Source organism: Augochlora pura, chromosome 2, assembly GCF_028453695.1.
Source record: "Augochlora pura isolate Apur16 chromosome 2, APUR_v2.2.1, whole genome shotgun sequence".
Taxonomy (NCBI): Eukaryota; Metazoa; Arthropoda; class Insecta; order Hymenoptera; family Halictidae; genus Augochlora; species Augochlora pura.
The window spans coordinates 16,012,219-16,033,904 of record NC_135773.1 but is presented as its reverse complement, the minus strand read 5'-3'; the positions used below and the strand labels follow the sequence as shown (position 1 = coordinate 16,033,904).

The 21,686-nt window shown below is 39.8% G+C and overlaps 1 protein-coding gene and 2 long non-coding RNA genes across 6 annotated transcripts; 2 read left to right on the top strand and 1 right to left on the bottom strand.

Moving 5' to 3' along the window:
• The first annotated feature begins 3,397 nt into the window (after positions 1-3,397).
• On the top strand, positions 3,398-4,709 carry LOC144476292 (uncharacterized). 2 transcript variants are annotated; one of them, XR_013494992.1, is made up of 4 exons: positions 3,398-3,782; positions 3,861-3,989; positions 4,074-4,174; positions 4,576-4,709. It is a non-coding gene; the product is annotated as an uncharacterized LOC144476292 (long non-coding RNA). The 2 variants fall into 2 exon arrangements; XR_013494991.1 differs by lacking the exon at positions 4,576-4,709 and having other exon boundaries at positions 4,074-4,298.
• Positions 4,693-16,636, bottom strand: LOC144476268 (uncharacterized). 3 transcript variants are annotated; one of them, XM_078192979.1, is made up of 10 exons: positions 16,423-16,636; positions 9,822-9,908; positions 9,670-9,755; positions 9,394-9,577; positions 7,598-8,827; positions 7,417-7,533; positions 7,032-7,261; positions 6,497-6,688; positions 6,169-6,432; positions 4,693-6,044 (listed from the first exon to the last, which is right to left on the bottom strand). In XM_078192979.1, exons 1-10 carry the CDS (start codon positions 16,493-16,495, stop codon positions 5,664-5,666), a joined length of 2,844 nt encoding a protein of 947 aa, XP_078049105.1. In that variant the 5' UTR covers positions 16,496-16,636; the 3' UTR covers positions 4,693-5,663. The 3 variants fall into 3 exon arrangements, with proteins under 3 accessions (XP_078049105.1, XP_078049114.1, XP_078049124.1); XM_078192988.1 differs by having other exon boundaries at positions 7,032-7,249; XM_078192998.1 differs by having other exon boundaries at positions 7,032-7,204; positions 16,423-16,635.
• On the top strand, positions 15,297-20,878 carry LOC144476283 (uncharacterized). The gene is made up of 4 exons (XR_013494990.1): positions 15,297-15,550; positions 20,431-20,531; positions 20,611-20,675; positions 20,749-20,878. It is a non-coding gene; the product is annotated as an uncharacterized LOC144476283 (long non-coding RNA).
• Positions 20,879-21,686: the final 808 nt, after the last annotated feature.

The window sequence follows — 21,686 nt, the reverse complement described above, 5'->3', positions numbered from 1 at the left end:
CCCATCAGATTCTGTATGTGGTTGTGCACATAAATAGGAAATCTAGTTTCTTGCTTTGCTGTACTTGCGACCTCACTTTTCCCGCGCATTGTGGCGGATGCGTAGTTCCGCACTCGACCGCCGCAGCGCGGGTTGTCGAGGCGAGTTTACATACTTCATGGTACATAGTTCGCGCGTACCGTTTCGAATTTGTTTCTGACCGTTTCCCTTTGTTCCTTCCTTTCTTTCTTTCTACTTCTACATTGTCTTCCGTCGGAGAAACACGTGTGCCTCCCGATTCAAAAACCTAAGTATAATTCCACCACGTGGTGCAGAACCGTGGCGCGTCGTCATCGGTTAATATATATACATTCGTTAATACTTATACATTGGTTAATAAAATATAGAGAACCCACTCGAGTGATCACAAGCATTTAACCCTTTGCACTCCGAGCACTTTTTAGCAAGAGGTTTCAGCTACTCCGGAACATTTTGATCATGACCATCAGCTACTCCGAAAGTATTTACAATGTTGCGACCGCCCAATTGAGGAAGCTCAAAGATCCTGCCGTGTCATTAAAGAACTTGTAAACATTTGAAAGTTTTATTAACAAAATTACGATGTATGTTGCCTGTTGGCTGTATGTTGCCTGTAGATGCTGGCGTGCCGTGTCGCCGCAGCGGCGACAACGGAATGTATGGGCTATAATACGTGTCGCCGTAGCGGCGACAACGGAGTGCAAAGGGTTAATACGCGACCTCACCTATTGTATATGTAGTGACTTTAGTGGACCTCCACAGCATTCATTCTCGCGCGCCATCTGAGACACGCGTTATGAAATTTTATTTGCAAAGAAGCTTCAACTTTTAAATAAATTAAATCTATTGTGTCCAGTGTATTTGTGAAAGCTGTAGAATGTACATACTTTGAGATAAATTTGTTCTCTGGAAATGTTTGTCAAATTCACAGGATCTGGGTAGGGTAGTTATTATTTTGACGTGAATTCCACAATTAACCCTTTCGCTTCGGATGACCAGTCCGCCGAAGTACTGTCTCTGTACGGACGCGCGCGCCGCGAATACGCACAATATGCATTGTTGCTCTATATACGTTTTCCTAGGTCTTAAGTAACAATTTTGCTAAATAAAACAATCTTTGTTACTATATAATGAGTATTATTTACATTTTTGGTATGAAAATATTTACAACTTAAAAGTTACAAGTAAGATTTAAATTTTAATTAATTATTGTCCGCAAACAAGTTAATATATTAATATAAAGTGATTAGTAGTATAAGTTCGTATGATAAATTCTGAAGCACGGATCTACGCATAAACCAACATCACACTCTTTACACTCGTATCGTGAGTCGGGATGACGACCCAAGAATTCGTCGCGTGGCCGCCGCCTATAAGCGGCGCTCGTACGCACAAGACATACTGTGCGCGCCGCTTATAAGCGGCGCTCGAAGCGAAAGGGTTAAAAGCTGTCAATGAAGTTGTTGAACGTGGGGTTAAGCTTATAGAGGAATATAATATAATATTATCAAAGAATGAGGAGGAGAAACTATACATACTACAAATTATTTCAAAACATAGAAAGCAATTTCCTAATGTAATAAAACATAATTTAATGAAAGATATGCAGATTGGTAGATTAATTTGCTGGTATCTGGTAATATCGCCGATAATTTTTTAATATTTATAAAATGAATTGTGTTTTATATTAATTTTTCTTTAATAAGTTATTACATTCGGTGATAAGTTTCACGCCTACTATTTTTATATTCTTTATTATTTCTTTTAAACATGTTAAACATTATGTTTCACCGCTTTGCCACTAGTTCCAAAAACTCAATGTAATTGCCTGTTGGATATCCTTTAGTTCCCCCACAAGATAATATTCTCTAAATAGAAGTATGTACATATTTAAATATTTTCATTAGTTATGAGACTATGAAAAAATGATTGAATAAAAGTTATATTCTTTTATGGAATAATAACTTGAATATTTTTTCATATTCTTATAGAGCGTAAAAAGATCAATTAAAAAGCGATGAAAAAATGTATCATGACGAAGAATGGATTGCAAAAATTTAAAAATTTTCAAATCTAATGCGTCACGTTGTGCCGTTGCCGATCAATTTTAGCTTTTGCATAATTTATTTTTTCATCTAATAGCATAATTTTGGGGGAAGGGAAGGGGTGGCAAAAAAATTTGATGGTCGAAATGTTAAGTTCACTCTACTGTAGAGGTCTTTGTATAAATAAATTATACGAATTAAATATTTCTACTCAATATTTATAAATTTAAGTTAGTATTTGATATAAAATTACCAAATAAGTAAGTATTAAAAAATAAGAAAGTAATAATTGAATTTATTAGTTCGTGAAGGACGTTCGATTTCATATACGCACTAATGGATTTATGTATTGAAAAGTTTTTGTCGTTGACTCGAGCTAGGCAGCTACCCTAACTAACTCGTCATTATTACGTGACAATAAATAATCGGTACATTTACTCATTGGGGTTAATTTGGGCATTCGGTCATTTAGACATTTTGCCAATCGATCATTTGGCTATACAACCATTTTGCTAATCAGTTATTTATTTAATCCGTCATTTGGTTAACCGGTTATATGTCTAATCGATAATTTGATTATTCAGTCACTTTGACAATCGGTCATTTTCCTAACCGGTCATTTGTCTAATCGATCATTTGTTTAACGGATTATTTTGCACGCCTTGATTCCCTTCGATTGTTTCACTTTATTTTTAATCTGCTGAAAAATTGATCTTTCAAAACACACTTTTATCAGGACACGATTGTTATGAAAATTATATTGGCTTCAAATTATATTGGGCTAATGTTTAGAAGAGGCTTGACCATGCTTGAAGATGCCTGCAGATACTTGAAGATACTTGAAGATGCTTGAAGAACCTAGAAGAAACTTGAAGATGCTTCAAAGAGCTTGAAGAAACATGAATAAGCTTGAAGATACTTAAAGATACTTAAAGAAGCTAGAAGATGCTTGGGGATGCATGAAGAAACTTGAAACTGATGGAAAAAGCTTGGTGATGCTAGAAGAAAAATGCTGGAAGATGCTTAAACCCTAATGACGAACCAATCAAATGGATGTGCGAAAAGAGTAAGACTGGTACGGTAAATTAAGATAAACTATACCGCTCGTCAGTGTGACTTGTTCGACATGTGTTGTGCTGATTTTATGCTCTTTTGCTCAGTTGCTGTTTTTTCTCTTTTTCTTTGACTGTGAGTGCAATATTGTCTCACCAGTAAATTGCCAACCAGCCAGAGCAGAGAACATTTCTTTATTAACCCTCGTTAACAGATCGTGCGGCGGTCTGGGGATGCGCAGGCATGGGATGTATTATTGTTATTATTGTACAAGAGCCGCACTGTTCAGTTGTGAATTGTTAGCCAATCAGTGTACAGTTATTCGCTGTATTTGCTCAATTTAAGAGTTTTATTGCTCCCGAATATGGTTATTGTCTTCTTTAAAATAACTGTACATATTATACTTAGATCATGTACAGTATAATTAAACAAAAAGAAAATATTAACAATAACAGGATGTGTATCTAGTTCAACGAGTACAATTTCTACACAGAACTCCCTATGCGATAATAATCTCATACTTTTTCTACTTGAGAAATCATTTATTGAACATTTTAGAGGGAATGTATTAGAGGTTAAGGTTAAGTTAAGCAAAAAAGAACCTAAAAATCGAGATGTAAAGCTGGAATAGAGAGAGGAACTATCGTAAAATTGTAGCTGATATTGGTATATCAAATACAATGTTTTTTTATAACATTTTTTGTTATGATCTTTTTTCCATATTTGTATTTTTTCGAAAAACAGGTTAAACTTTGGTTTACAATGAACAGAAGAAAAGCTAGTGAAGTCCCAAGGCAAATGATTAGAAGCTAGTATATCAAGACATCAGGATTGTTGCTTTACCTCAAACATGGATATGTTTTTAATAAATGTGTACGTTTTTTCAACTATGCTTTGGAGCTGAATGCAAATAATACAGTAACTTATAAATTTAAAGAAAGAACATATCATTTGCAGGGAAAGTTTGAAACAGTGACTAACACTTTCAAGATATTTGAAGTACATAATTAGTCTTTGATGAGTAAACTGATGAATGGCAATGTAAAGCTGTACAAAATGTAAGTGCCTTTTCCTTCACGTTTCTAATTTCTATAATATGTATAGAATGAATTATGTATACATAAGTACATAACTGTAGTAAATATTTATATTGAGACCATCCTTTACTTTTGACTTTACCTTTTAATTGATGCATTTTGTTATTTCGTTCTTTTGTAAGTAACTTGTATTTGGGTTCGAGATGTCACATGTACACAAATGAAAATCACAACACATATTCCTATTTGAAAAGTACATAAATTAAATCTACTTAATTTAGATACATAAAGTAACATTTACATGAAACAACAACTTACATTCTCTAGCAAAGTAAATATTTTAATGTATTAAATGTACTTAATATATTTTTGCATTGAATGACAACACTGAGGGTGGTAATAATAGTATCAATAATTCACAGAGTTGCATAAAGCCAATCACACGCGTGAGCATCAATAACACAATGCAAACTAATAAGTATCTTTTCTTGAGAGGCGTTTAACTTGAACAAGGTACATGAAAAGTCAAACGATTTTACTAAATCAAAACAAATATATTCACTTACATTGAAAATATAGTTTGTGTGTATCAGCGTGGGAACATGTCATATGAAGTAACTACTAGTACTGTTTCTTTCTTCTTTTTTTTAAATAAATATTTTATAACTTTTAATAAGAACACAATTCGTTTATACAAGGTATTTTCACAAAAGCCTCAAAAAGAGATCATTCTTATCTCTTTATCAATGGAAATATTTTATATATATATATATAAATATATTTTTACTTATTACACGCCGGTAATATGTAAATTCTCGTTACCGTCTCACGATCTTCTGACGGTCGCAGTGTCACAGTGCTGCATAATAGTCGACGCAACTATTACACTAAGTTTCAAAGAAGTCTATAGCGCGAGTTCATCTTATTATCATCTTTTTGTAAACATCATTAGGACCCACTATTGCTGTGATATGTTTATTTTCCAAAAACCGCATGATCGAAGCTGTGTTTGAACATGATCAAGGGGAACTCACTGTCCATTTTAGATCGGAATGGTAGCACTCTTATCGTCTTTCAAACACAAGTAGCATCTTGAAATCATCGTCTTCCAATCCAGCAGTGCACTCAGGGATACGTTCAATATACGTGGTTTGATTATCTACGAAATCAACAGATATACCCTTCGTACTCAAAAAATACTGTGTGTCCCTTCTCATCCTTGAAATGACTTATTTAGTAGACAATGCAAGGATGTGTTCCAGAAGTTTTATTTGTTTCTTCGTACGGGTCGTACGTTCTAGGACCCGGTTGAATTTTTTCTCGAAGGGCGATCCAACCCTATAACTCATTGTCCCACAGGTAGAAAGTTCTCTGCAACGTCTGAAGTATGGAACTTACACTAATGTTCATCGCCTTCCACTCGTACGGTTGATTAGTTTTTTGTACAATTTGCCCTCACCCCATAGATTCTATGGCATTAAGAGCTCTGCTTCAGAACGTTCAACTACACTCAACTTGGAGGGCTGGACTCGTACTCGTGTATGACTTGTTCTACTGACTTTTTGTATTTGCCTACCAATTCGGGTAGGTCGTAGGCGATAGCTACGTCTAGTCTATTGATTGGGCAACCACGGAAGTAAGTGCACGTGGAGCTCAACAGAGGGAAATCGTATAAAGGGTTCAATCGGAAGAAGTCTCGGTAAACGTCCGGATCTGGTAAGTCATAGCGTGAGATGTTCTTTAGAGTACTAAGCCCTTCGTAGATATGATAATCCTGGGGATTCTCAACGATTTTGTCGCTGATCTCCTTCTTGTTTCCAAAGAATGTTTTGTGGTTGTAATAGGTGGTCAGATAGCAATCTACCATTTTAGCATGATTGCGCACTCGCACCTGTAACATATTTAATACAGTTTCAGAACTTACGGAGCTAACAGAAGTGTCTGTAATTAATAACAAGTATAGGGAATTTGTTCATCATATTAGGAGCTTGAATTACCACTTAGTAGTAACTTACAGCGAATCTTCTGGCGCTCGCAATTTTGTGCTCGACTTGTTTGTCAATGGCAGTACGCAGATCACGTAGGAATGCTCGCTCCTGAGCATATAGCAATCTGGTCGGTGCTCCAGCTTCGTATGGTATCGACCATAGCGACGTGGAGTACATGATCGGTGGCTCAGCGCTGGACATCAACGGCGATATGTTCCAGATCAGAGCTCCTTGCACTCTCATGAGTTCCTCTGGTTTCACTTGATCAGCTTTGTTAAGAATGATGCGCGTCTGTTTCAGGAAGTTGGTATTACATTTTACCTGTCTCGGCCTCGGATCAGTTATATATTCTTACCTGGTATTCCCTTCCCTTTAGCTGGTCAAGAATCGCTTCCGTTTCCGGTCCGACGTCTAACTTAGACGGGTCGTAGACCAAGAATATTATGTCCGCCCGGTCGATGAACCATTGACACGCGTCGTTGAATGGAAATAAACGTTGTACCTGCTTTCGAATTTCTAGGATTCCTGGTATCTCGACAATATTAACCTGGTACCATTCAAGGATTGCATAAATAGTAGAAGGTGCCGGTCTAGAAGTGAAGTGCGTCCGCGAAGTGACGACCTAGACAAGCGCTTCTTCAGCCGAATAAAACTCAAAATAATCATTAAGCTTTATCTCCTCGATTATGATTCATGATCCTCGTTTTTAGGTCAGGTTCAAGGTCATCTCAAGGTCATTACATAGATTACTAAGCTGGATTGACGAATAAATCCTTTATAAGAAGTTACTATCTCAGTAGCTATTGAAAGGATTGTTAAACCTGACTAATTCCATCTAGAAAGTGGTTGTTCAGGTCGTCATCTTTTTGACTGAACGTTTGGTCACTTACTTTCTCTAGTAGCTTGCTGTCAAGTCGTAAACCTTTGAGGCGGTCAAGTAATCCTTGTCCGAATTTCTGCAACCCGGAGAAGGTCCAGTCGGCGGCCAGTTGGGTACCATCGAGGACTTCCTCTTCCTCGCCGTGCATAAGAATGTTGAAATAAGCTGGGGACGGCTCGGCTCCTGTGTCATTTCCATTTCCCGTTTTGCATTGCTCCTCTAAGCACTCTATCAAATCACCTAAACACTATCTATACAATCATGCTCCTCTAGCATGCTTAGTCTACCGCTAAGAAACCTAGTCGAATCCCGACCGGGTCGGGTCAGGCATGAAACGAATTCAAACTAGAGACGTTGTTGTGAAACAATACCGCGTCCCACGACTACTTACGCACCTGTCCGTAGCGATGTCTGCTCGTACTCGATATCGAGCAAATAGTTTATGATGGAGGACTTCCCACCGCTCCATGGACCCATAAAAAGAACCAGTGGCTTGGAGAAGATCTCTGGATCTAAAGATGCAATGAACAGTATGTTAGATACGGTAAGAAATGGCAATGTCTACAAACTACTCACCACCAAAGTGCCTATTACTTAGATCTCTGTATTTGTACAGAGACTCCAAGGGTTGTATAGCATTGTCGTAAACCCTCTTCAGTTCCTTCAATACATCGTACCCGATCTTCGAAATGGCACGTTCTTTCGCCTCGTTTTCTTCGTCCAGCTTCAGTAATTGATTGATATGATCTCGTGGTCGTAGGTTCTCTGGTACCACAATTTCCCGAATCAGGTCTTCTTCGGGAGTGGGCTCCTCTTCGCTCTGTTCTGCGTCTTCGGAGGCCTCAGCTGACTCTTCGCCTGCGCCTTCTTCACCAACCTCTCGTCTAGCTCGAGATTTCGTTTCTTCAGCTCCTTCTTCCGACTTGGTTTCCTCTACAGATTCTTTTCCTTCTCCATCATCAGCGGATTTGTCCTCTTCGGCAGACTTAGCTTCTTTCTCCTCCTCGGATTTAGTTTCCTCCGCAACTCCTTCTTCCGCCGATTTCGCTTCATCTTCTGCAGACTTTCCTTCCTCCTCCTTACCTTCCTCACTTTCCTTCTCCTGCGCTTCTTCTACTTGACCTTCAGAGCTCTCACCTTCATCTTCACCTGCACCTTCTTCACTTCCACCTTTACTTTCACCTTCATTCTCACCGGCACCTTCACCTTCACCTTCCTGGCTCTCGTCCTTTCCTTCCTCTCCGCTCACTTGTTGTTCCTCTGATTGGGTCTCGTCGTCTGCTTTACTATCATCCTTTGTTTCTTCTGTATCTACTTCAGAACCCCCTCCAACTTCACCTTCTTCCGTGGAAGCACCTTCCTCCGCCTTTGAATCCTCTTCTTCAGTTTGACCCTCCTTCTCCTCTTCGGACTTCACCTCTTCGGCTTGTGCTTCGTCAGATTTCTCTTCGTCGAGTTTCGCTTCTTCGGCTGATTCGCCCGCGGCTTCAACTTCTTCGTCGGATTTTCCATCGTCGGATTTTCCTTCGTCGGACTTGCCCTCGTCGGCTTGAGCTGCTTCTTCAGATTTCTCGTCATCCGCCTGCGCATCCTCCTCGCCAGATTTTTCTTCGCCTACCTGCGTCTCTTCAGATTTCTGATCATCAGTTTCTTCTTCCGTTCCTTCACCGGATTTCTGTTGGTCCTCTTCTTCGGCCTGATCCTGGCCGGAGTCCGCGCTTTCCTCTACCTTTTCGGAAGATTGTTCTTTATCCTCCTCTGTTCCCGCGTCTTCTTCGCCAGATTTCTCAACGCCTTCAGCTTCACCTAGAAAAATCATCACTACGTTGATGATTCTGGTACTTTAACCTCTTAGGCACTGAGCACCACGATAGTGGCTTTCGCGGATGCCGTCTGATAAATTGTTAAAGTTCAAATGCGTGTATCATATCTTTAACACGTTAAGCGCCACGCCTGTCCCTAAGGACCGACGCTATACTTTCCGTTCAGTCCGCGTCGGTCCCTTCGGACCGGCGATAGATTTTTCGTTCTTCTATCGCGGCGCGTGTGTCGATCTTTGCTTACTTGTGAGACTGAACAGTTAATTTATGCGATATCAGTTTCTGTTTGTTCAATTTGTACCGGAAAGTCTAGCGTCGGTCCGGAGGGAAAAGCGTGGCGCTTAACGTGTTAAGAAAAATTATAATTTAATCATCAAACACTTCATTTCAATGTGCTCGTGTAAAGGTACAGTATTATCCGTCACACATTGCAGTGCCGTATCATATACATGTAATTCGCGTTGAGCTCTGCCGTACCGAGAAGCAGCCCCGCGTAAAGTTCCGCCGTGCCTAAGAGGTTAAAGCTCAAAGATCTCTTGGCCTTTACTCTACCTCCTTCGGCTTCGGCGCTCTGCTCTACCGCATCTTCAGCGCTTTTGTCAGCCTCCGCGGACTTTTCAGCCTCCTCTTCAGTTTGTTCAGCGCTTCCAGCAGTTTCAGCATCTTCTGCCGACTTTTGCTTGTCCTCCTCGGTTGCCAAATCTTCTCCCGAAAGATCGGCTGTTGGCTCGCCTTCCTGAAACCAACCCAGGCAGTTTAACAGCGACTGATCCGAGGAATGACCAGCGTTGGAGGATGAATTTTCTCCTAGTCTTAGGAAGAGTTTACCTCTTGGCTCGCTGGTGTCCCATCGTCTTCCTGGCTTCCTTTGCCGACGTCTGTCTCAGCCTCGGCACTGGTCTGCTCCAAAGATCCTTCAAACGAAACATTCTAGAAATTGCTGTGCTCCAGTCACGCGCTCCTTAACATCTTAACATTACCTGTACCGAGGTCCTTTAATGCTTTCTCAATGTATGGTCGACACAAATCCTCTGGTGGCACCTCTAGCTCCTCTTCGCTTTGCACTCCTGAAACCAAATTGCTTACAATTTTATCTTGGATTAATTAGATTGAGAGGTTGTTCCTTTTTGACATAGTTGAAACATTTAATGGCTGATTTCAGTAATAAAGTTAGAGATTCCAAATCATTTTGAAATCTAAATTCTACTTTTAACAAGTAGTTAATTAGTGATGTGGACATCAGAGGACAGCCTACAGTGCGGAAGGAGTGAGAAGTTGCTAGGATAATCTGAGCTAAATCTGATCAGAAACGTTTTGGGTATCTTTAATCGCGTTTTTCGAATTATGAGATTTGCACAGTTAATTCTGCCAGTATTTTCACTCAGGTTAAAATGAACAATAAGCGAACAGATAACAAGACAATTGAACTGTATGTCTGAAATAATACTTTAGGGAACCCTCGAAGTATGTTTATGAAGATACCGTTGTAATATTCCGTAGTTTTGGAAACTCTGAAAGGAACTCGACACCAGTCTGGTTTAGAGAGTCGGTGTTCGGTTTACTATGACAGTTCCGCGACCACGGCAGACCTCCAACATCGATTTCATTAGGGACCTAAGGACGCGCTAATAATACCAGCGGTTCCCGATCGGGAGGAACGGCTCTAAACAAACAGAGGGAGGCGTGACGACGCGCTGGTTGACGTAGAAATATGCAAAACACACGATCGCGTTGGACATTAATAAAAGATATTTGCGTTGCGCGGGAGTTCGTGCGGTCGATCCCGACGGCTGGCTCGATTCTATGCCGATTCCTCGGCTGCCAGGAATGTTCATCAGGAGTTTTCACTGTGCGGCGGGCCCCTGGTGCCAAAAGAAGGCGCGGGGTATTAGATAACTCGAAGCACAGCCGAGGGTTTAACGCCACGCGACCACCGAAAATATCTGACCCAGGTGATGCAAGAATCTTGTCAAAGTCGTTACACACCGTTCGGATGAGCGCGTGCTCGGACAATGACAGGTGTTCGGGGAACAACATTGCTGGTCGCATTGTCTTGAACGGTTGATAAAGGATGCCGCTAACGTTTTTGGAAACACGAGATGTGGCAGGAATCGAAAATAACGAGCCATGTATTCTCCTAAGTAACATTTTGATAAAATGGCTACGAGCCGTCTCCGATATTTCGTGTACTGAGAAATTTCTGTCCAACCATGCGGCCCATAGATCATTCGAGAATCCCGCGAAAATCTATTTCCCGTAAACGATTGTCTCTTAGATCAGCACGTACGAAATTAACACCCATTTATGCGAGCGAGATAGTAAGATTTATCACAGTTCTCATTTCTTGTCATTTTCATCGATCTTGGAGCTCCATCCAAGTCTGTTGTACACAATATTACCACGGTGAAATAGAAACTCGACGCCAAATGTTGCGACACACCAAATGTTAAAAATGTCGACTACCGGAGACTGATCGATAGTTGACGCTGTGTATGCTTCGATCGTTTAGTCCATTCGAATTTGAACGGTGAAACTTTATAATTTCAACAATTATGGAATGAGAAATCTGAAACCATTCGAACAGTGAGATTAGCGTTAAATTCGAATGTCGGAAGCGAGACTGGTGGGTCGATGTTTAGGTGAACGAGCCAGATTAGACGTCGTGAATGTTACTTTCAAGTTACATTGTTTCGTTGGAACTCGGTTTGAAGGACGATTGTTTTAAATTCTGTCTTGGTGTCACAATATGCGGCGCGGAACGTAAAATCTCCCGTCGATGAAAATGTCGATATCATCTTTCTAGGCAGTACCTGGGACCAGGCCGGTTTCTAAGTTTAGCGGCGAGTAGGCGGCTTTGAGGCGAGCAACACTTGAAAATATTTATATATTCGATGAGCGAAACGTATTTTTATCGGTTATTCGCTGCGGAAAAGTGCGAACTGCGATATAGATCATTCGCAGTTGCGACAAAGTAATTTAGACCGTAAGGATACAGAATCCACTTCGGATAGATGCCCTTCTCTGCTGATCGATTATCTGTCTTGCAAGATAGATGTCCTTATTCGCGAAATATTTGGCAATCGTTTCCCTATTATTATCATTCCTCAATCGTTTCTCATTTTCTCAGCTTAATGTATACTTTCGAATTGACGCGACTATTAAGAACCAATATGGCAGTAAGCTAAGTAAGTAATTCGCATTATTGAATACGAAAGGTTATGTTGTGAGACTAATGTTCGTTGAATTCTTGAATTTATGCCAATATTTTCACTGTGGCAATATAGATTTATTAACAGCAAAATTCTGATTATAAGCGAAAAGATAATTAATTTAAGTGAAGTTATTGAGAAAATGATAAAATTGAGAACATAACTAAGAAAAAAGGTCATATTAAGAGACTAGACAAAGTGTCTAGAAAAGTATCTTCCTTAAAATTGGTAAATAATTTATAAACGTAAAAGTGCCAGTTTTCCGAAATAGTGCTTGAAGATAATTCGTGGGCATCCTTAACGTTTAACATGTGTGCATAAAAATCAAGGTAGAGGATGAGTATTCTCTGTCAGCAGTCAAAGCCAACGCTGACCAAACATTTTTCTCGTGTCTATATTACCAATAAACTGATGAGGGTCTTCTTTAAACGAAGTTGATGAGGCATTTCAAGAAATTCTGCGCGCATGACTACAGCAAATTTCGATGTGAAATTTAATTGGTCGCCGCGCGAGACCAGTAAATGAGAAAATACTACGCGGCTTACGTTTGCGCCCAGCCCGTAAATTTTCAACATTACATCACACGCGTTGCTACTTTTGGCACGGCAGCTCGGGTTTTATCATTTTATGTGCTTCAGCCTTTTGTTGTCCAAGAGACGAACGCCAAGCTGCATTGCAGCAAAAGGGACTGGCGGGTCGATGGGGTCAGTTATAGAACTCCTAGATCTGTGATTGTTCTTAAACCTGATCATTTAAACCTGTTCCACAATTTGCAAATATTAATAGTTTACTGTTTGTTCCTTTTTGTGATCGAATGTGCGCACACTGTGAATGTTTCTGCAATTGCTCGTTTATGACGACTATTCTGCGATTTACAGATGCTATTAAACAGTTTATTCGGTCCGATTCGAAATGGAAAGGTCATTGATGAAGCTCCAATCTTTCACTCATAGTTGATTTCACTGGATCCTCTAATCGGCGATATATGAAAATTAGAATTTTTTGCAAAGATATGCAGCATGATCACAAGTCGGTCACAGCCTTCAGAAATGTTTATCCGTTTCTCGTAAATTTGCTGAAAGTTTCTGTGTAAACGATATCCGATCGCGACGAATGTATTAATTTTGGTCTCGAAAGATCTGTAAGATAACATGTTGAAATTATGTGGTCGGAAAATAATCCGCGAAAATGTCAAGATACAGGTAATGGAAGCAGAGGTAAGCAGCTGTCGTTTGGCAAGCATAGTAGGGATAAAGATAGAATCCGAAGTCTTGCCTCGGTACACGGCGCGCATAGTCTTTAATCCCTTCGTAGAAAAATCGAATTTGACGAAAAATATCGATATTCGTCTGGTCGACAAAATTTTTATAAATCTCGAAAATTTCAAAAGAAGTAACAAATATAAACTCACAACTTCAATAATATCTTCTTTGTAGAAATGACCGCGAAGTCGTCTGCTAACACTTTTTAAAACATTCCTATTATTTATAAGATTGGATATTAAGAGTAGAGTAATGTATTGAAAGAATAAAAGAACGCTTTCGAATGCAATAAACGACGCTCATATTTAAATGAGTTGGATTTAACAGAACGAAATTTATTTTTAAGTAGTAAAATATGCGAGAAGATCGATCCAATAGAAAACCAACAAGTTATTTCAAAGCATTGTTGGCATACGCATAGTGTTCTGTAAAATATTAGCTTTCTATTCTCGTTGTAAAATTCCATGCGAATCGTTATTAAACTAATGCAATATGTTCAATATGTGCTACATATTTGAAAATAATTAAATGTTAGTTTAAATATAATTAAATTTGGTACGATTTAATTTGCATTTAAAAAAGCGATCGTCTTGCTTGTTTGTGGTAGCCGGTTGAATGATTCGCGAACACCGGCCGCGAATTACGGACAGGTAGCTTTAAACGGAATACACGGTTAGATTCGCGAAATTTAGAGCGAATCTGGCACAGATTTACGCCCGTCCTTATGTAATTATTTGCGAGTTGTTGACAGTCGGTTTCCATCGATTCCCAAAATAACGGATCCTTGAATTCACAATCGGACACTTTTTCCTCGATTAAACCGATGACCCGATTAAACCATCCACAATTATACGCACCCTATGTCACGAACAGTATTACATGTCCATGACTTTCTATATGTCGTAATGTAAGAACGCAAATAATCAATCTTAACCATACGAAGTCAACAAAATGAAAGTAAAAAGGTAAAAGCAGACTGAATAACATTTTCTTTAATCGAATGAAGAGATTTGAAATGGATTCGTTTCTCGATATTAATCGAGTGGGTGGAGAATTGTTGCGCCAAGACAACGGAATCGTTCAACAAGTGTCACGTGCGACGAATAGACGAGATGCAGTACCGTTTAATGATGTATCGTCGCGATAATGACGCACTAGATTGCAGGTTCATCGGTTCGATGTCGAACAGGCCGAACGAGCCAGGAACCGATGACGCAGACTGGCGACTTTACGTAACATTGACCTTCGTCAGTCGTCACTGGTTCGTCAGCACGTCGACCACATCATCGACCACTAAAGCTTCGAAAAAGCTACGCTGTCCAAATACACGAGGAACCATCCAAAACTTACAATCTTGTTTTCCACGACGGCGAAGATTTTCGAAATAGCCGGGAACATCATCGGCAACTTGACGACGGCTAAAACGATCCAACGATGTTCTCAAATGATAACCAAAAGCTCAATTTTATTCGAGTACTCTGCATTCATGAGAAGTTGAAACTTTCAAGAGATCGTTGATGCGCAGCTTTCAGCCTTGCGGTGCTAAGACCTATCCACGTCGTTCACGTGTAGCCTAATTAGGCTAACAAGTAATTACTTATCGTGCACAAGATTAATAATAAGAGGGAAAATTACGAAAAATAGATCAACGATGAAAGACCGATGAATTCTCAGTTTATCGAAGCTTTCGACGATGATTCATCGATCGACGCTGAGACCAGCATCGATTGTGTATTGATGGTTGTTTGCAGTTTCCAAGGGAATCCTAAGCTTTGCTATTATATTTAGCAACGTAGAGTTTGTAACTTATCGAATGTGTTTGCAGAGACGAGAACGGGGAGAAAATTCGGAGCCCGCAATAGTTTTAATCATTAACACTCGTCACGAGCCGCGGCGCGTCGATCTTTATTTATACCATAATTAACGCAAATAAACCACGCGGAGTCGGGGACCAGGTGCTCTTAAAAAGAATCTGTCGCGTGACAGCCCGGTAAAAATAGCACGACAACAGATCGCAGTATTATTGTTGCTTAATTTTGTTGTAAATCTTTCGAACGAGACGATTAAAAACAAACAATTAAATTTGTGATGAAAAAACTTGTTCCTTGTAAATTGGCGAATCTCTTGCGATAATGCGAGACCACGTCAACGATGCCGCAAGAACAACTGACACGTGATCTTAACACGTTGATTTTAGACACGAAGATACTGAAAAGGGCGCAAGGTCAAGAGATCAGGGTAAGTAACCAAGAATATAGATTTCCGGACTACCGGAAATCCAATTAACCTACATCATCATTATTAAATTGCTACAAAATAAAAGAAACTGGTTCCGATTCTATATAAGCTGATTACCAGAACAGGATCAAAAGTTATTTCTATTAACTTTCGAAGCTCGCACGAATGGAGGATCCATACCATTATTGGAGCCCAGCCATGTCTATCTACTAGGTAGGTAGAGGTTCGAGTCCAAGGGAGCTAACCAGTTGAATTCGATAACATCATTAAACGTCATTTCCTGTTACGATGAAACGCTATTTAATCTTCAAAAATCACAGAAAGGAAGAGTTCAAGTTATGAACATCATTGTCGGAGTTGTACCTATCTAATGGATAGCTATGGGAGCAGAATCATTAAAGGTCACAGGAGCTTACTAATTCAAAATAGAATATAAGAACTAAGATATTATAAAATACTATTTTCACTGATTTTCATCCCCTACTTCTTGAATTTTCCCATTACAAATCCGATCAAGGTTGTAAGACTTGTAGAGATTTAGTTATCCAGTTCTACCTGCTTATTACCAGCTTAGCTACCCTAAGCCGACGCAATAATGTCCCTCGACACGAGGATAATATGAGAAGCTGCTTTTTCACTGACTTTGAACCTCAGCTTTCGAGAATTCCGTTTTACAAGAAGGATTTTGTCGAAGACGATGGTTAATGGCCAACTATATCTAACCGGTGGGTAGCCGGAGACCTAAAGACCGTTGGACCATCGGTCTCCCCGGGTCTGGGGCAGCTCCAGGCTCCTCGGCTCGGCGCGTTACGTCACCGAGGTAGGTCCGAGAGAACGGTAACAATGCTAGATAGCCCAAGGTCGTCACTCACCCTGTAAGGCAACGGCTAGAAGGGCCACAAAGAGGCCCACGAAGAACGCGGGTCTCAGCCGCGAGCCCGTCATCTCGTTTCACTAGGCACTACACGATGAGAGCCAGGGCTGGCAGCTCGTCTCACTCGATAGTCGCCTTCGACTCCAACTCGCCCGCGAGGAACTGGCATTGTCACTACCGCCAAACCCCGACAGACGCCCCTCCTACTTCTTCACCCCACAGAAACGACGATGAACGCCGACTATACCGACACACGCGTTCCTCAAACCGAGCACACTAGCCGTTCTCGCCGCTTTTTCAGCCTGTCTCCTCGGCACTCTGCTCTCTACTCCTTTACTCGCCCTCTCCTTCTCTCTACGCGGGTACCATTCTCTTTTCTCTTTGTTCATTTTTATCTTTGCCTCACCCCTGGATCTCGTTCCTTTCGATTTGCTTCCGTTTCCGTCGTTGGGATTCTTCGATTTTCTCGATCTGTCGACGGTCCGATCTACTCGCAGCTAATGGGTGGTAAAATTAAACACCGAGGAGCCTCTCCCGAGACGCGAACTGACCGAGTGACTTTCAGAATGTCGGAGACAGGCCTGCGATTGTTTTTCGTGATCGCAGGTCGATTGTTTCGATCATGGAGACTTCTTCGATCGAGCTCCTTCTTATAGCTTTTTGCCAATTGTTGCTTATTGGTATTATCCTGGACCATTTGTTATATCTGAAGAGCGTATAATTTCCTGAGTAGATTGAAATCAGATAGTTTATTCAAATTGATCGTCGCGATGGAAATTTTCTTCTTCTTTCGTATTAGTTCAATTATTGTATTCCTGTTTGTGATGAAGGTTGCGTATCTTTAAAAGGAACGATGTAACCCTCCGATGATAGTTCTTTAGGTCATTTAGGTGTTCCGATAGCTTCTAAGTTCATCTTTCGTGGTTTATTGTTCGATGCTGATGGAAGGTAGCGATTGTTTGCTTTGAAAGAGTTGGGGGTCTTTGTTGCCACTAGAGAGCGTCTTCATTTAGTGTTCAAGCATCGGAAATCCTCGCACTAATTCTCGGGAGATTATTTCCATTGCTTTTTTCCTTTCGTATAATTATCTTCTCACTACATATCTTGATTCTAAACGCAAGAAGTCTCTTCTCTGAAATCGACCATTTTCGGTCCATTAGGACCCTTTTAAGGATCATTTTGGGATTCGTTATCTTCCAAGACAATTGTATGTACTAACTATTCTGAAAATTGGAGTATTTGATTAATGTTGAAGTGTCCTCTAAGAAGGACTAAGGTTCTCTTTGGAGGGCCATTTTTATGTTTGTCGATTATCTTCATGAAGTTGTAAAAAAGACCGGAATGCTTGGAGGCAAGTGTTTCATTTTTGAAATTGAGAAACATGAAACAAGAGGTCTTGTTTACGTACATTGTGCTCGGGTACGAGAGTGATGTACTGTCTGAACGATTTGTAATTGTACGTTCTCGGCTATTGGGAGCGACAAGTACTCGTTTATTCGGGGCCTGAGAGGTTTACGCGGCCGTCACTGAATCACCGAATCTTTATCTCTTACGATCCGAAGATACTGGTCGTAGAGTCGTAGTTTTAAAAATACCTCTTGGCAGCCCAGTTTTCTCGGGTTTGCAGGGTCTACCTGGCCGACAGACCGCAGAGACATTGACTAGTGATCTCGTACGGAGATCCTGCACACGTTTCGACCTAGCTACCGCGTCATCCTCAACCTCGTTTCCTCTTTTCACACATAGTCTCTTCTTTTTTTTTTCTTCCCTCGTGACGAAAGTCACGTCGCTATTTTTTCTCGAGCTGTAAGAACAACGTCTCGCAGCCGGAAACATTGAAGGAGTGTACAAAATTAGACGGGAATGTAATAATTGCACGATTGCCGTACAATTCGATTCGAACTTGGTTAATCGAGATTCGATAGTTTCTCGATGGTAAGAGCGACTAAATGATAAATTATTGTCGATTAGATTGGACGATGGAGAACATTTATTCGTGTCCCGAAATACATATGTGTGATACGGGGACAAGGTCGTCTTGAGAATCGGAAGGAATTCGCATTTCACGCGGCTCGTCGCTGCGATTTCGAAAATTTACTCTCTCCGTGCTAGGAACTGTATGTACTCGAAATATACAAACACGGATGTGAACCTTAATTAAACGGAACCTTGACGAGAGCAGTCGTATTAGCCAGCCTGAAGGTCTCTTGCTTTATGCAACAAACTATTTCTCAGTCTGTGCACTGTGTTTTTCAAGACGTTTACATTGAAGTAATTTAGTTCAGTTCAGATGTTTAAACATTAATGTACAAGTTTAATAATAACGAGTTTTTAAAATTGTTAGAACTGCACCTTTCATTAATAATAATTATAGAAAAACGATTGTGAACAATAGTTAAAATAGTTTGGCATCGATTCTGACCGAACTACTCTAATCAATTACAGCATTTTTGTTCATTATAGGATTAAATACAACTATGAACTTCTTAACAAAATTTCTAACAGCAGTGCCAATTCCCATCGTGAATTAATAATTCACTTCTAGCTACGCAAAGTAATAATCTCCTTCGTAGATATTATTTTAATAAATATTTTCAAGTTTCCAATTGCTGTAACAGTTATTGAGAATTTCAGTTGTGGCAGCCAAACTATTAGGAGACAAAGTATTTCTTGGCCACTTCAGGTTCAAAGTGAAAAAACAATTCCCCGAAAGCTTGTTCCTTAAGGATTCTCTACGGGACTGCCAACACCATATTGTTTTCGCGCGTAACCGGAAGTGGAGCGGGCCCGGAAATCACGAAGATCGGGTATTCTCGATGGTTCATGCGGTAACGTAATATTAGCGGGATTCCAGCCGACTCTTATTGCAGCTGAACGGTGCTAGGAACCGCGGGCAGCAAAGAGAAGAGATTCGCGGCGAAATGCGTGCGCTCCTCGGACAGAGAGGAGCGTCGGGACGACGGGCGCCTTTATATTTAGAAGCCCGGGTCGCCGCCGTATAAGGTGGTGCTCCCTCGTGCAAAAGTTCTCGCGGTCGCTCGCTCTCTCCCTTTCGTTCTTGCACTTTCTTCTTATCTGTGCATTTTCTTATCCGGTATTCTATCCCCTCTCCCCGACATTCCACCGTCGCATCAATTTTTATTGAGCCAAGTTGCAGGAACTGTATTTTATTCTCTGGTGTCTCTTTAGAGCTCCTTTGGAATTTCTTTTTAAAGAAATCGAGAGGTTGATTAGTATTGCTTTTTTAAGCAGACGTTCTATAGTATTTGGAGTGTATTATGTATTTCTTTTTATACAGAAATATTCAAATTTCTAGTATTCGCTATATTCGTCATTGGTTGCCACGATTGCAGCTTTTATTTCCGGGTTGTATATCAAAGTGTTTCCTAACGATTATGTATAAATCGCTCATAATTTAGTGTGAGATAAATGACATTACTTTTGCCGAGAGAAGCCGATTAATCCCCATACGTTTCCTAGAGTCAAAATTCACCATTCTCTATTCTTAATCATCATGAAATATTTGAATCTGAGGTATGTGTGGAACTGTTAATTGAGAACATTTTTGCGTTTGCTACGGAAGCGGGAAAAGTGCACGCAGATTACCGGCCAAATTGGCTACTTCGGGGTCTAATAATAAGTCTCTAATCGTATGAGGTCACAATGTGTCTTGAATAGACTTGTTTCGTGTCATTATGATTTAGAATTTGTAAAGGTTCCTCAGAAGATGCAGACACCTGCTACTTTTATGGGATATCTCCATGAGTCATGATGATTTGTACCATGTGTGTTGTATATCGTAAAGCATTTACTATTACAACATTTTAAATTATATAACAAGCTTAATAACCAAGGGTTGATTAAAAATGTCAATCAGAGTGCTGTAATAGTAAGCGACTTCTGACCTAATTATAAGATATTAGATTCAGATACTAGATTAATTTAAATAACTTCTTACATTCTGAATATTTTTCTACAGAAAAAAATTTTTTGTTTTTTATTCTAGATCCGTGTTACTGTTATCGTGCAGATTCTCAGAAATAGTTCCAGCTGCTTTTTTTGTCGGAATAATGAAATAGAAAAATTCTTTTCCGTACCTTAATGCAGGTAAAGTGCATAGTTTATATCCTATCTTTTATTAACTCCCCAATTTTTCAGAACGATGAAAATAGATTTGATTTTTCAGGTTTCATTTAATTTCTTCAAATTGATTCTGACAAGAATGTCTGTACTCTTCATTTCAGCGTTAGAGTAAGTTCATTATTTAATTCTGAAAGAATTATACTTCCATTAGCAAACATTTATAAGGCAATTTCTTTTCCAGAATGACCATCACTTTCTTCATTACCCACCTTTCAATGAACATGAACACGAAAAATGAAGTTCTGAGTATGAAGATGCGGGTATGAATGAAGTTCTGAAGTTTGGAATATTCTCTATAGCTTTAATCATTTCTCCTTTCGCCTTTAATCATTTATTACTTAACATTACATTTTCTACACGCTGTGTGATCCATGTTAAGCGTTTTATGGAGTTATCATGTCCACATTGCTCGGTTCGTTGCGTTCAGGGAGAACAAATGCGGAAAATTATAAAAAATGGAAGGAGCTCTGTTGCAAGCTCCCTGGAATGAATGAGTGATCAGCGAATGCTATAGCGTATCGGGAGTATGCCTGTTAAAACTTAACCTGTTGGACGATACAACGTGAGTTCAATAAATACAGTTTTGTGTAAACACTCTGATTCGTCAGAACAACTGTAAAAAAATATGTATATACAACGAGATAATTACTATTCGACTTCGATCATTCACGTGGATACAGGAATTATTTATTTAGAAATATTTTGTAATAGTTACTCAAACGCTTTCATGTTATCTGCGTTCTAGATAAATTATCATTTTAAGTCAGCAACTTAGAAGCTGTACAAAAGTTTTGTAATCACGGTCATAAAAGGTAACGAGACCTCGATGGCTAGCAGCGATGTACAATTCGCGCAAATAAATAAATTTCTACCCGTAGAGGTCCTTACAAACGATAATATTGCACATGAAACCCATAAGGTACTGCACTGACAGTGAAGATAAAATCGTTATCCATTTGGATACGCAGTAAAAGATTGGATAAATAACACGCTGAAAACCGTTGCTTGCTTTACATAATATAAAAGTAGATAAACAACGTCTCACGAACACAAGGAGACAGTGACAAACTTCTATGATCTATTCTTCAAAACAAGACACTTGCAACAGGCTCACAGTCA